The sequence below is a fragment of the Microchirus variegatus genome, assembly GCF_963457635.1.
Source record: "Microchirus variegatus genome assembly, chromosome: 4".
NCBI classification, from domain to species: Eukaryota; Metazoa; Chordata; class Actinopteri; order Pleuronectiformes; family Soleidae; genus Microchirus; species Microchirus variegatus.
In genome coordinates, this window is record NC_139805.1 from 19,183,657 (window position 1) to 19,199,539 (window position 15,883).

General features: G+C 42.3%; 1 protein-coding gene across 1 annotated transcript in view; it reads right to left on the bottom strand.

Moving 5' to 3' along the window:
- Positions 1–15,883, bottom strand: part of dab1a (DAB adaptor protein 1a) — a gene marked incomplete at both ends in the record, with an annotated part of 46,959 nt that overhangs the window by 18,366 nt on the left and 12,710 nt on the right. The window contains 3 exons of the mRNA XM_083888073.1: positions 3,015–3,146; positions 10,091–10,189; positions 12,408–12,547. Coding sequence (XP_083744199.1) covers positions 3,015–3,146; positions 10,091–10,189; positions 12,408–12,547 — 371 coding nt within the window. The remainder of the gene's footprint in view (positions 1–3,014; positions 3,147–10,090; positions 10,190–12,407; positions 12,548–15,883) is intronic.

Genomic DNA, 15,883 nt, shown 5'->3' on the forward strand with positions numbered 1-15,883 from the left:
TTGCTGTAGGTCATGATACGTGATTGAGGCCACGGTGACACAGTAATTATGGCCTGATTCCTTCTCCTCACACATATCTGCACAATCACTGCTGCACACCGTTCCTCCTCTTGGCCTGGTTCAGACAGTGACAGGAGCAGTTGCTGTAGCACCTTTTTGTCGGGGGGAACAAAAGTACTGACAACACACCCATTAGATGAGTCGCAAAACTTGTAAGTGCTGTCACAGCACAACACCGACGAGTCTTCGAGTACAAAGGTGTTTCAGAACTAATCAATTATTGACTGGAGTGGCGTGCGGTGCACCCACAGTTCACAGACTGAACGCTGCCTTGCATAAAGTCCTTCTTTTTCTTTTTTAGCGTTGTTGCTCTGCAAAATGTTCTCAGCAGCATATTGGTGTTAAAGACACACGGCGTAGACTGCCGCTTAAAGGCACTGTCACTCTGTCAGACTTAGAACCTCTGTGCATTTGACAGGGAATGCTAATCTCCATCTTGTCCTGCCATCGCTCTGACACTCCTTTTTGCTTCTGCTCCATCAAAACGTGTAGGTAAGACGAGACAGGCGGAGCTGAGACATGCAGTGAATGTTAGAGCCGTAAAGAAGAGAGGGGACAAGTTGGGTCTGCTCATAGGACCTCAATGATCTTTATTTATTTTAGATGACTAATTTACAGCCGATGGCAACAGTGAAATGAGGGGTGATGCCACAGGATAAGCAGAGCAGACAATTGCCTGCAGGGGCCCTGTGTTGAGAGGGGTCCCCCAAGTTCAGCTGATTACATTAATCAACAGCAGCAACAATTCTGTCAGAAACCCCTTAAATCATATGTTTGGCTATGTGCAGGATACTGTGATAATACCATCAACTAGCTTTGATTTGGTTCAACATAGATAGGTACAGCACCCTCAGGTTCTTTTTGCCTGGAGCCTCCCAAAGTCTCTTGAGAAGCCTCTGCAAAAATGAATGATTCATCTAAACTCTGCTCTTCAAAACTACTAAGAGCAGTATTTCTTTACCCAAATTACATTCTGCTGTTGGTTATGGGTTGGGTTTCCTTCAGTATTTACTTGGTTTACTGAAGTATTTGTCACATCTAGATCAAATTCAGGTAGCGATATTTTAATTCCACAAATTACTGAACACATTGTAAAACTTAAGAAAGTGTACAAACATTTATATCGCAAATAAGGTTAAAAACCTGAACGATACACTATATGTGGCTTCTCTCACTTTAGTTAGAGTTATAAAACCCCAGCACCAAATAATGCATTCAAAACACGCACTTACTCCTAAAATGTGAGGGTTTGTTACGCCATAGATCAACCCCACTGATGATTTGGATGAATTAAAATGGTTTTTTTTCTGCTAAAGTAAACTGAACCATATCAAACTGAAAAAATTCAGTGATGTGACCTACATTTGGGGTAGTAGTAAGTGTAACTACACAACAATGTACAATGTGCGTTCCACATTCAAATGAGAGTCTTTGGAGTGCAAATATGCATATTTTTCTATTATTATTGAAATTTAACACTTGTTTCTGCACAGCAGTGAGTCCACATTATGTCCAAAAAGGCTAGACTGTACAGTGATGACTGAACCACTAAATCACGAGAAGTATATAGAGAAATATACACTTCTCTAGTATATACTGCAAGTGAAAGTGTTGCATACACGTTACTAAAAGTATAAAGTGCTATGAATGGTAGTTAGGGAGATAAAAGCCCAATCATTCTCTTCATTTGCTTGTTGTTGATGGTCTGAACTGCTCACAGTAATAATGTCCAAAGTGACCAAAATAAAAGATTAAATGAATATATCGTTCCTTAAAATAGCTTTCAACATGTGACAGTATCTTCTAGAGCTGAAACAATTCATCGATCAATCATCACTCAATTATTAATCGATGATGAAAATAATCGTTAGTTGCTCTAGTACCTACCGTAACTAACTACTAGATCTTTATGGAACGACTGTGATGAACTACCATGGGAATCCTTTCCTTTACATAGCGAGTGAACTTCCACAGCCCTAAAATATCCTGAATAAAACATGCTGTTCTTATGCTGAGACTTTGGGTTTAGTGTTATAAGCCAGTTCCTTTGAACAACATTCAGTCTCAGTCTTCGTGTCAACAGAGATGCTCTGTTAATTCGCATCAACTTTCCAATTACAACACGAGCTCCTGCCATAAGCTCTCTGCCTACAACCCCTGTCTTTGCCTGGTCCACCGCAAATAGTCTCTGCGCTCATGACGGCAGGTTTGAACACTGAAAGTGGAAGTACAATATAACGGTGACCTTTCCCCCGGCACACATCAGGTTAATGACATGTTGGTTGACTGATGAGAATGGCGTAGCATTTGGTGAGCAACATTTATTGTGTGAGCGTACCTGGTGTTTCTGTTGACTAAAGCCTGGTCTGTGTGTGTGTGTGTGTGTATGTGTGTATCCGTCTAAGTCAAAGAGCAATGGCTCATGGCCCTAGCAGGATGGATATGCCATTAGAGCTGGTGACACACACTCAAATCCTCATCGACTCACTATGGGAAATCAATACGGCTACAGAGCGAGCCAGCTGGATCCAGGCTAAACAGGCCAGGCACACAGACACAACAATAGCAACAGGAATCATAACAGGTGCAGAAAGTGTACTCAATATCACACAGAATAGGTCGCTGCAGGACTAAACATGAACCTGTCCACACACACACACACACACACACACACACACACACACACACACACACACACACACACACACACACACACACACGCACACACACACACACACACACACAAAACCTAAAGCTAGAGCTCTCCTGTGGATGAACAGCACAAAAGCACGAGCACATGTTCAAGGGTCCTTATCTAAATGTCAAGAGGTTCAGGCTATTGAGGAAAGCCTCTGATGGATCACACATTAAGCTACACACAGCGCACGGGGGCCTAACGTGCAAACACATGTAAAGCACTGGAATGCACACACTATTTCCATGCAGACACTGACCGACTGTGCCGTCTTGATAGCCATGAAGCGGTGGTTCCCTTCCTTCCCGCAGACATATCCAAAAGCTCGGTGGTCTGTGATGTCCTTGGCGATGTAGGAGATCTCATGGACTGCATGGTGGTGTAGGAGGACCTGGAAAGTTTGACACGGATGTAGTCAGGAAAGTACAAGTTAGTCATTTTAATCTAGAACTTGTGAGATATTGTATTGATTTTTACAGATATAATATGTTTTAAATTGAATATTTCTGAAGGTTGATGTCCTCAGTGCATCCTTGCAGCTAACTAAACTGTTTTCCTCATTACCTATACTTTAAGGACCTTAATGAAAATGATTTTGGCAAGTAGCACAAAAAAAAGAAATCAAATGACATTTAAAAAAACTGGCATCAATAGTGAGCAGCATGAAGCCATTCAGTCATAGACAAAGATACAAAAGACAACTGAAGAACTCCCCCCAAAATTCCTGTGCACTGCTCCAAAAACTTGTGGGAAACTCAGAGGGGAGGGAAAAAAATGACACAAATGCCCTCAAGTGTGCAAAGAGAAACAAACGCATCTCACACAGAGAGCTTGTATCCTTTATTAAACTGTTTCTAGCTCCCCTGCCCTCTCTTGTTTAGCCTGGATAGGGAGTGCCAAGCTGGCATTGCCCGTGGCAGATGGCAGTGTTTTTCCTGAGGACATAGGGGGGGATCAGTGACAATCACAGCTCGGCAAGCTGTCGACTTGATCACTTCATCTGTGCCCTCTCTCTCTCTCTCTCTCTCTCTCTCTCTCTCTCTCTCTCTCTCTCTCTCTCTCTCTCTCTCTCTCTCTCAACACACACACAAGTCACATCTAAATATGTGACGTCCCTCTGTTAAGTCACACTAAATGTCTGCTTTGCTGTTACAGTCTCTGCCAGCTGCATGCTGGGAGCAGAGTCACACACAGTCAGCATAATGACCCAGTAGCCCTTGAATGCATGGTAGGGGTTACAGAGCTATACATCAGAGGCTAAATACACACATCTGCTCGGTTTAAGGATATTCCAGAAGTGAGGCCAGTGTGTGTGTGTGTGTGTGTGTGTGTGTGTGTGTGTGTGTGTCTCTGTGTGGTGCATCTGCAGTGTCTCACTTTCCATTTAGCACACAGGCTAAACGATGACAGCATTCACAGTGGCCACAAGAGACACACTTTTTTAGCAATAGACCTCTCTCCTATTTTTACTGTGAGATCCACAGTTTCTCTGCAACTACCTGCACAATATTTTCAAAGTAAAAGCACTGCAGCCCTCTTGACATTCATTGATTTTTGACAAGGCGTTCACCGTGAAATATTTGCAGGAAGACACAGCTTCAGACCAAGTGCTGGCATTTACTCCATAGAGCTTATATTAAAAGATGTGACAAAGGCTGTAATTGTATTAAAAAGGAAAATCAGTACACTACGCTATTTCCCTGATGCAGCGCTGTGTCTCATGACTGATGTCATTATTAAACATCACTCTGCAGAGCGCTCGCCAAGGATTAATGACAAAATATTTATCATAGAGGGTAAAAAACACAGAGAGCTTATTCTTCTTCTTCCAATAAGTTCTGACAGGCTGTAAACTAACAGGTGTAATGCTGCTCTACACAGTTCAAAGTTCCCAATCACATTATTTTGTAGTCCATAATCACAGTTTGTAGTTATTTAACCAGACTTTTCTGACCCCCAGAAAACATTTTATTATAATATAAGAAAAAAGAAAAGACAAGTTTTTATATCACTCTGTGCAGAGGAATTGTATAATGTATTATTTATGAACATTTCTGCAGTGAGCACAGATAAACACAGCAGCAGGGCCATGTGTCAGAGACACAGCACGGCACAGTCATGCCAGTTAAACTGGGTGAACTGGTGCAGACACACACACACACACACACACACACACACACACACACACACACACACACACACACACACACACACACACACAAGCACATGCTGGAGCCCCGCAGCAGAAACAGATAATCATTGTATGACTCAAGTCCTCTACTGGTAATTTCGATAATTAGTGTAATGATTATTATTATCTCCACTGATTGATCTGTAAATGGCGGCGAAGGCAGTGCATGTATAGTACAGACACACACACGCACACACACACACATGCACGCAGAGCTCATTTACAGAGGTTATTGAATTATGTCTGGGTGAGTGGTGAGGTGACAAAGAGGCACTCTGATTCAATAAGAGCAGGGAATGAGATGATCCCGTGAATTTAATTGTTTTTGCAAGCAAAGCTCGGAGAGAAGAGACTCTCACATTTTCATATGTGCAGATTCTCAGGACGCTGTTTGTCAGGTCTGGTACGAAGCAGCCATTCCATGTACAGATTTAGCAAAGAGCAGAGGATATTCCACAGGGGTCTTGGTTTTCACAGGAACAGTCACATCACATATAAATATGTCGTATTGGTTGATATCTGGTAATAGCGCATGTCTTTATACACCAGTGTGGAATCTTGTAATAACACTGTTTGAAAATAATAAGACAGGTAAAGGGACGGACCTTGTCCTTCAAACAGTTATGGTCCTGATACAGAAATGCTTCATCGTAAGTTGTGTAATAAGCTGCGATTAACTACTAATAAGCTAATATTTAAATAATAATATAAGCTATTTTTAAGCAAATTTCTAATAAGACCCTATAGACCCTATAATCCTAAAAGCAACAATACAGCTCTTTATTATGCTTTTATTCACACTAGTATGGACTTATGTATGTTTATAAGAATTTTACAATGTCTTATTATTTTATATTATATGGCTTATCAGATAATTATTATTTCAGCTTATTACAAGGGCCTTGAAATAAAGTTTTTGCTTAAAATGATTAAAGAAGATCATACATGCTAAAATCTAATTTAGGAATCACTGTGCACCATTTGTGTGACCTTTTCATATTTGGGTTTTTCCAGATTTAAAGTTGCCATATGTAAGAATGTGGCCAAAAACAGTTACTACATTCAAATTCAAAATACAGAGGTCTTTTAGGTTTCGTTTTCTGACGTAACTGGCAACCCGTGGTTGCTCTGCAGCTGAGACTCTACTGACTGCAATGATTGGAAGATGGCGGCAGGTGGCGCCACATGCCAAAACATGATTTCAAAACATAAACATGATTTGCAGTCTGCAAAATATTTTTTAATGCAAATATTTTGTCTGTACTGTTGTTGTTGGTGAGTTCAGTTTGTTATATGAACATTATTCCTGAGTCTCTGTGACATATTAGGAGGATTTTATGGCCAGTTGCTTTAGATTTATTACATAATGCACCTTTAACTTTGATATTAAGAATTTGATTTAAAGCTGCATTAGGCAGATTGATGAAAAAAAATGATAGGTGATTGTTGAGTCAGCTTGAACTTCAGAATCCCCTCTTCTGGTAAACACCAGATTAACTGAACTGTTATTTATTGCACATTTAAAAACTGGAACTAAAATAATTATCTCTCCTGATCTTTGTCTCGTTTGACATTTCAGCTGTTTTTGTTGCGTCATTCTTGGACAAGTTTTTCATCAGAATGTTCGGATTAAATCTCAGGAGGGGGTCACTGCTGAGGTCCATGTGTCTGGCAGCATCAACTAGCAGTTGCTTAAATAGATGTACTCTCTGGTGAAGTGTTTGCATAAACAGGTGGGTGTATCAAAAAAGTCGATACTGACTGTGGACTCTCTTTTCTGCAGCACTGTTTATATGCACTACCGGTCCCTCTCTCTCTCTCTCTCTCTCTCTCACACACACACACACACACACACACACACACACACATACATAGTCACACAGTCTCTCTGAGGGACTGTGGGTACCATGCCCTTCAGCAGTTGGTGGTCACTGAACCGAGATATTCCCTGTTACGCTGGGAATAAGAAGGGAGGAGAAGAAGCAGCAGCAGCAGGATTGTGTCTTTTTTCTCCTCTCCAAAATCCTCACATCTCCTTCCTGGGGGCACAACATCTTCAGGACATGCAGAGGCTCTTCAGTCTCCAACCAGAGGACCAGGACTGAGCTTCGCAGTTAGCTTTGAAGCACAATAATTTTCTCCCTAAAGGGCAGACTTCTCATTCACAAAGGTGCAGTAATTAGGATGTTCTGCATCTACACGTACAATCCATTTGATAAGACCCAGATTATGTCATGGAGACCCCTATGTGTTGCACTGCCTTCCTTGTGTTACTCGCCTTTATAGTTGCATCTCTGTGCAGCCTCTTTGAATTCTGTTTTTGTCTCTTTCCTCCACCTTTTGATATTCAATTAAGTCTTTGGTTGTCAGCTGAACTGGCCCTAATTTAATCTTTCAGATTTCATTCTCCGAGAGAGCAGCGGGTCGTCGAGCTCAGTCTTGCAAGTTCTTGACCCGATGTGTTGGATCGGCCCTGACACCATTGACAAAAAGGGTTGAAGAAGGCGGTGTCTATCTGTGCCTATGTGTATTTATGTGTGTGTGTGTGTGTGTGTGTGTGTGTGTGTGTGTGTGTGTGTGTGTGTGTGTGTGTGTGTGTGTGTGTGTGTGTGTGTGTGTGTGTGTGTGTGTGTGAGTTGAGAAAGGGGATGACAGAAGAAAAGAGAGAGTGAGGGGGGAAAACGTGCTATAGCTTGCCCTCTGCTAGATTAATGTCACCTGTCTTCTCTTCCTCCGTCACAAGCACCACCTCCCTCTACTCTGCACGACCTTCCCTCCTCCAAGAGAGAGGCTATCCATCCATTTGTTCACCAATACATCCATCCACCCATCTGGCTGACTGATGCACAGGAGGGGAATGAGACTGTCAAGATCCCTGAACCTCAGCAGAGTCATTCTCTCTCTTTCTCTGTGTGTCTCCTTCTCCACCTCCCTGGCCATGAGCAGTGGTTGGTAAGGGCAGCATATCTCTATGTAGTTAATATTTATGTACAAAGACAGAGGACAAGGATTCCCTGCTGAGAGCTTTACTTTGACATAAGCCCACTGACTTTATCGCCATTTCAGTTTGTCTCTATCCCTTCCCTTTCATCCTCCCTCTCTCTTTTGTCCTTTTCTTGATGTTTTTTTCCTCTTCTACATTGCCTCCATGCCTCCTCTGTTCTATTTCATGTATTTAGTTGAGAGTTGAGTTGTGATAAGTTTAGTTTACTTCAGTTGACAGAGTCAATGTACAGCTTTGTGGCAGCTGCACGTTGGAGTAAATTTTCATCTGTTGTCGGAGAAGCAGAGAACAGCCTCGCTGCAAGTCAACAGCCTAATAAAAACACATTTACTATAGGAGAACGACGAATGCAGCGCAACATATCACAGCGGTAAAAATGTAACACAGACTCGAGAAAAATGGAAAACTTCACCAACAGCATCAACCACATTCAAACATAACAGCAGCCTCACAACATTAGTGTTGGAACGCTTTGATTTGACCCTTCTCTGTCTTTGGATGCAGAGATGTAAAATGAGAGCGATAAAAACAGGGACGGACTAAAGGACTAGACTCATGAAAGATGAGTTTGGCTGCATGCAGCACGGCTGCCGCATGGGAGGCCACTGTCCTGTCTGACACCGCACACCTCTGAGTTACTGCTGGAAGGCTGGTGGCTACACACTTACACACATACACACACAGTGTCCCAGACACCCAGCTCATGCTGAAGTGTAAATCTCGGGCTTCCTATGTCGGCTTCTAAAGCCAAGAGTTGACCAGTAAATTTCACTTTAAACCTAAAGCAGATTACATTCACAGTCCGACAAAGCAGAGTGAAACATACAGATTTACATGACACACACAAACAGCAGATGTTAATTCTGCATTATATATCTTTTTTTTAGCCCTATAACGCCAAACGTATCATATGTGATACATGAGTTTTTGAGCCCTCCACATGAGCAGTGTGACAATTTTTTCCCTGAAAAACCCGATGTATAAAATTATGGGAAACCCGACAGAGATGCAAACACTGCGTAGGCCACGTTGCCCATGTGTACTGTGAAAAATGCAGAGTGCATCTTTGTCTGAACAACTGTTTTCAAGCCTACCATCACTCAAAATATAAAGGTTGTGAACCACGAAATTAGTCAAAATATCTGAAATGTTATGTCTTCCAGACTTCCACCCTGCCAGTTCCATTGCTGCATTGTATTTGTTGTATTTGTTTGTGTATTTTTTGTTCAAGAAAAAAAAGGTTCTTTGAGCACTGTGACCCGCTGTATCAAATATGATACAAATTAAAACTCCTATATGGAAATTGATGTTTGAAATGTTTTTGTTTGTTTGTTCAGAAGGACCAATAAAGGCTCCAGTATTTTTCGGTCAATTATTTAATGGTTTGGCCTTTGCTGGGTCACTCCAGCTGACAATATAAATAAGAGCAAACTAACACACATAGGTAAATTTGCCTTTTCAAATTGATTTCTTTGGTTTCCTGGGGTTAATGGGGTAACACTTGTACATTATTAACAGCAAAAGAGGGCGAAATGGCCTGTTTAGTCTATCCAGAACACCAAGTATCCTGGGGAATGTAGGCAGTATATTCTTTCTCAAGGATACGGCGACAGATATGGTCAATTTGGGGGAGTGAACCTCGATAACGCCTGTCAAAGAAGCCTTGAGTGAGAAATTTAAAAAGAAATAACAATTTATTCACTTTTCCTTGACGTATAAGCACAGTCAGTCTGCAACAGGGTTTCACCACTAAATTCAGAGGGTGTCAACACATGACTGATGCTGTAGCAATTTTAAAATCTCATTGAAGAGGGAGGGAAAACAACTGGAGTCATTGATCTAGTTGGTCAGAGAGAAAAGCAGCCATGTAAGATGGAAAATGCATAATCCTGGAGCGTAATATAACACCTGTGCTGCCTCTGTTTGCAAAGAGGTAGACAATGGGATAGCCATGTTCTCTCATCTACTGAGGTCTTGTTTTCAGGGTTTCAATTAGGGCCTCCTGATTTCCCTGGGGGCCCCTCCCTCTCATAGAGATGCCTCATTACCAGAGGAAACCCACACAAACATGCACAGGCCCAAATGCTGCATTCAGGTCCACACTTCAGTACACACACACACATTTTGTTTATGAGCTTACCCCTGACTTCTCATCAAAGATCTTGATCCCACCAAAGGAAACAGTCAGAAACACCTTCTGTTTGTGTTCTCCTTTGGACCGCGCTGCTGCAGCAAAACCCTGAAGAGCAAACACAGACACACACACACACAAAGACAGTTATGTACTGTGTAATGGAAAGATGTCTTCATGAGGACCATTGGGCAAACTTGTAATCTAAAAGATTATTTTCCTGCTGGATCCAATGTGTAAGAACTTGTGATATTTAATGTTGAGATTGTCACAAACAGAGGAACCCTTCTGCTCAATCCTCACTACGGTGGCCTTTGCATAGCAGAAAGAGTGCCAATATTCTTCTTTGTTTGCATAGTCAGCTTCTGCGTCGAAGCACAAAGTGCAGATTCTCGGTGGTTTGTCCCTTCGGTCTGTTGTAGAAACCTCCACGAAGCAAGTCCCCAAGTACATATAAAAGGCTTATTCTAAGGCTACAAAAAGTTTTATTTTAAAGTGATTATGCACTGATATAAACACATTTATGGGTACTAATTTCTGCCAATAAACCTTCTTAAATGTTACACACAGAACCTCAAGGAGTATTTTTGTGAATAACGGTAGCAAATTCACATTTATTTAACATTTAGGTGAAAATTGAAAATCCAATGTCCAATATTAAACTATATTTGCTCTGTTTAGCCAAATGCAAAAAAGGGGGAATATTTTAAGGCCACATTATACTTCTCCAACTGCGTAACCACAGAGACCACTCGAGCCGTCATACTTCTTCCGTCGTGGTGACGGATACGCACTGCAAGTTCCCGCCTGATCAGTAGGGGTCGCCACGCAAGGTTGTTGTGCTTCTGGCTACAGTGAGCAATGGCGTCCGAGAGAGAAAGACTGTTGTTGTTGTTGTTGCAGCTGAATAACATTGAAACGGTGGCTGTTTCTCACTTTTCTGTGTTTTAAGATAATTTGAGGTGAGAAATTAGCCATTTCGAGTCTAAACATGTGCTGTGTGTATTAAGATATAACATATTTATAGTTTGGCAGCGACGTTGTCGGCGGTGATCAGCTCCGCCTCTGTGGACGCTCGGTGCGCACTGTGAGCCGGCACAGAGCAGCTTAGCTCGGCCTGTCCTGACGACCAATCGCAGCACTTGCCGTCTCCGTTGTCCCTTGACGGAGTGACGGACACTAAAAAAAAATATTTCATCTAAGACACAAACTTTCCCTCATTTTTTCCCCCTCCTGTGTTTACGTAGGTGAGGACGACAAAAGAAGAGCAAGATCAGAGGAACTGAGGGAGTCAAATAAGAAGAGGGAGGAGCAGTGTGAAAGAAGAGGTGGAGATATCAGAGGAAAAGACTTGATGGATTTCCTGTCTGAATAAATGAGGAGGAGGGAAGCTGTTTGATCAATGAGCTGTCTATCCTCTCCTCACCCTCCGAGGCCTCCGCTGGATAGAGTTTTCACTACACACAAAACAAGACGTAAATGTAATTTCCTCAATTTAAATTTATTTCAGCTGAAATCGTATTTCGGGGCCGCACGTGTTACATGGCGTTGCATTAATAATGAATAGGGCGTTTCATGAACTGCATGCTTTTATAGATTAAAAAAACGAAGAAAAGAAGCAAAAGTGAGTGTATTTCTTTTGACGACTGGGGGACATTTTTGTGAGTCAATGTTTTCAGGAAATGTCTTTGCCATAAAACAGAATGAGTAACGGGACTTTTATTGATAAATAGATTTTTAAGAATGTGCTTTTTGTCCTCATCTTTATTCTCCCACCTATCATCCCACTTATTCCCTGCCTACGTGCCTTCTCTCATTTGCTAACTGCCCCCATCTGCCTGCCTCTACCTCTAATCTTTCCTGTCTGTGCAAATGAGACATTTACCACGATCCCTCTCTCCTCCATATGGCTAACCTCCTTACACCTACTGCACTCGTCGTCTTCATCTCTATTAATTCCATCAGCCCTGCTTTTCATATCCATCTTCTTCTGCTCCTCTCATTAAGCAATTTGCATAGAAAAGCCGCAACAAACCAGTACACACGACACAAGCAGACTTAGTGATGTATAACACATGAATATTTAAGATTTAAAATATGCATAAAGTTAAAGAACTATTTATGGACCAACACTTACAGCAGATTGGCTATTAATGTGCAGTAGTTTTTATAGGTCATGGAATTTAATGTTAGTGTAGGCAACTACATTATTCCTAGGTGTTGAAGCTCTAAAGAGTAACAGATGTTTGAGTGTTAAGCAGGAAATTCTAAGAGTCAGTGACTTCTTAATTGACGAGGAGAAGAACGCAGAAGAGACTTTCTTTACCTTGAGCTTCATCATCGAGTCCTGGCAGAGTTTGTCTCCCCGGGCTGCAGTGACCTCGTCCAGGCCGATGAGCTTGGCCTTGTAGCGTACGCCATCGCCTTTAAAGCGTCTGATGAGAGCCGCCTCGCTGCGATCCTGCCCTGCAGACACACACACACACACAGTACATCTTCCAGTCAAGGACCTCCGTCTACCAGAGACTTGGGCTATTACCTCAGGATCATCAATCACGCAGACCGCAGAACAGTAATCTCATGAAAATACAACCGTGGCATAGGTCAACTGATCCAGAGCCACACATTATTATGCAACCAATTCAAATCAGAGAATTAAACTGTGGTGTCGCATGAATGAAGCGGGTCAATATGTCCAGACACGTTGATCGATGAAGTTTGGCAGGACAACAACAGAAACCGTGACGGCCCTCGTTTTCTACCCATCTCCGCTGCAAAATAATAGCGTGACATTTTGCCCTCATCTACCCCGTGTCCAACAATCCTCTCTCTCTTCTCACCTCTATTGTGTGGGAGGTTGTTGGTATTGCACTCATGTATCGGTGAGTGCAGGCAACAGTGCGTGCATGTTGACCTTGCTCTTGTTCGGGAAGTCTCTATGTTATCTCCTGAAGTGACGACAACGCTCCTCTTCATATGCAATACACAGCCGAGACGAGCGAGAGAGCGAGCGAGAGAGCATGGCCACTCGTGAGGTTAAACTCACTTTCTTTTTGTTGTTCTCTCTCTCGCTCCATCTTTTACCTCATTGAGTTTCTCTATCTCTGACCTGCGGCGTGCAAACATTTCATCATCAAATACTGTACAGCGGGAACATGCCTGCATCTGTGTGGGTTTCCCGGTGTGTATGTGTGTGTGTGTGTGTGTGTGTGTGAAAGACTGCAGGAGCAATAGCGAGAGTGAGAGACGCATAATGATAATGCAGCATATTCAGATAATATATTGAGGCATTAGTTCTGTACTCTATAACAGCGTGACTCTTGGAAGGTCATAGCCTGAGTGATGGAATGGTCCCTCTCCTCCTCTCCTCGTTCTTTCGCACACCGTCCATTCACACAGAGTCCCTACAGCTTTGCAGGGTAGAAGAAATGAGCTCTTTAACCACGGGCGAGAGCATCTTTGTCTATGAGGCTATTGAATCATCTCTGTCCAACACTAATCTCCCACCTCCCTCTGCTTTGTCTGCAGGCGAACACAAACATGCCCATTTAGAAAAAAAAAAAAAAAAAAAAAATTCCTTTGCATCACCTGAATAAAAGTCCTTTTTTTACTCTAGAATCTATCACGGAAAATGTTTAAGGTTAACAAAGTCCTTGTTATCAGAGAATGCACAACAACACACTCACAAATATGGTGTTTACGCGTGTGTTAGTCACAGTCGTAAATTGACGACTGCCTGCATCAAAGTCTTTAGAGACAAACGAGCTGAGGAACATCTGTCCCTATTTTGGAGAGAGGAAGGGGGGAACCGCGGTGCGGCACTCTCTATTGTGTCACATCTCAGTTGGGCTGAGATGAGAGCGAGTGATTAAACCACCAGAGTGCAGTTCTGTTCAATGCAGAGTTGTTTGAAGACATTTAAATACTGCCTTCATTAAACATGAAACAGTCCTGCGAATTGCGCACACAGGCGAGTGCACAAGTAAACAAGCACACGCTGTGCAACAGTCAACAGCTATGATGACCCCCTTCCCCCTCCCTTCCTCCACCTGCTGTGTGTGGAAAAGACAAAAAAACAAAAAACACAGTCATATTTCATTTGAGTGCAAACAACAGCTGCCTGTCAAGAAAATCAACCGCTTTAAATCTCTCACATTGCTTGTGTGCGTCATTTTAATGTGATACTAGCGTTTGCCCTCGTGTTTGGTGCCAGCGTCCAAGTAAAACGAAACTTAAGGGACAGGAAATGACATCAGCCACATAGACTACTGGGAGCTAATTGAAAAAGTTAGCAATTGGAAAAGTGATCATTTGCAGGCTCTAGCAGGCACATTGCCGTCATATATAACATGTATCCACTGGACAGATAAATCCTCTGAGGCTGGAAGTGTGTGTAGGACTCTGTGTTGCACTGTGGAGCCGGAGACAACAATTCCAGGAATTTAGCGTCTTATGACGTCCCAGTGAGCGCGGAAGTCAACATCTTGTGTTTCATCTTCTGTACTTGGACTGAGGAGGACCACAAAAACATGAGTGAGTCATCTTTTTTCACATTTTGGCGATTGATAGGCCCTCCAGAGTCTCAAATATAAGGATTTAAATGATTAAAAAGTTGATTTTGCATAATATGGGACCTTTAGATCAAATGGCTTAGTAATCACTGCAGATGATTACGTTTAGCCTGTTCATCCTGTGCATCTTAATTTGCAGCTTTTGGTGCTCACTTGTGCAAGTAATGAGTGATAATCATTAGTGGCACATTAATATAATGATCGTGTAAACATTTAGCGGCAGTACACAATAATGTAGCGCTCTGAGATAAATATATCGTTGCAATGTTTTCAATTTAAATCCATATTACTGTAACAATAAAAATAAACCTTTATTTATTTGCAAAGAAATATGCTCCTTAATTTATTTATTGACTTTCTTGAGGTTAATTGTATTCCAGGTTTTTGTTTAGCTGCAAACACGACACTACAATCATCAGACGTTTTTTCAAAGTGTGACTCCAGCCTAATGGGAACAGCGTAGCGCGTGAGGCGCTTCACGCGATTAGTGTGAGTCACAATGATTCATATTAAGACTCAGATTTGTTTCCCACTTTTCCGACGAGAAACCCGATCACTCGCCGAGCCCTTGTCTGAGGATCAATGGCTGCTATTATTACACAGTCTGCTGTGCAGGACTTCACCTTTTGTGTGCATGTGTAAATGTGTGAGTGTTAAATAACACTGAAAGTATCCAGCTGCTTTAGTCTCAGTGGCGCAGTGGTTTTCATTTGAGTTTGACATTTAAGACCTTACTCCCTCCATCTGCATCCATCACTATTACTGCTGCTATACTTAGCACACTGAGCAAGAGAACACAGAGAGAGGGACGAGTCCAGAAAGGCCAAGAGGAGAAGAAAGGTGCAAAAAAAGGTGGCGGGATTCGGAATCCAGGGTTACTTCCCCTTTTGAGAGGTTTATTTTATTTTATTACCTTTTGGGAACATGGTCGGTGAAAGACCTCCCTGAAAGAGACAGAGGGAGAGTGTGTGTGTGTGTGTGTGTGTGTGTGTGTGTGTGTGTGTGTGTGTGTCAGCCAGGGAAGCATTCAGTCTGCTGTAATTAAATGCCTTCTATTGCTGTGACCCTGCTGAGCTTCAAACACAACTAATGAAAAAATCTTCTATTTCATCTGACATGGCCGCTCTACACACACACACACACACCCCCACACACACAGGCTTCATATTTTCCTCGCTCACAGAAACATGACCACGTCCACACACCTACCATGATGAAACACTAAAAAAAA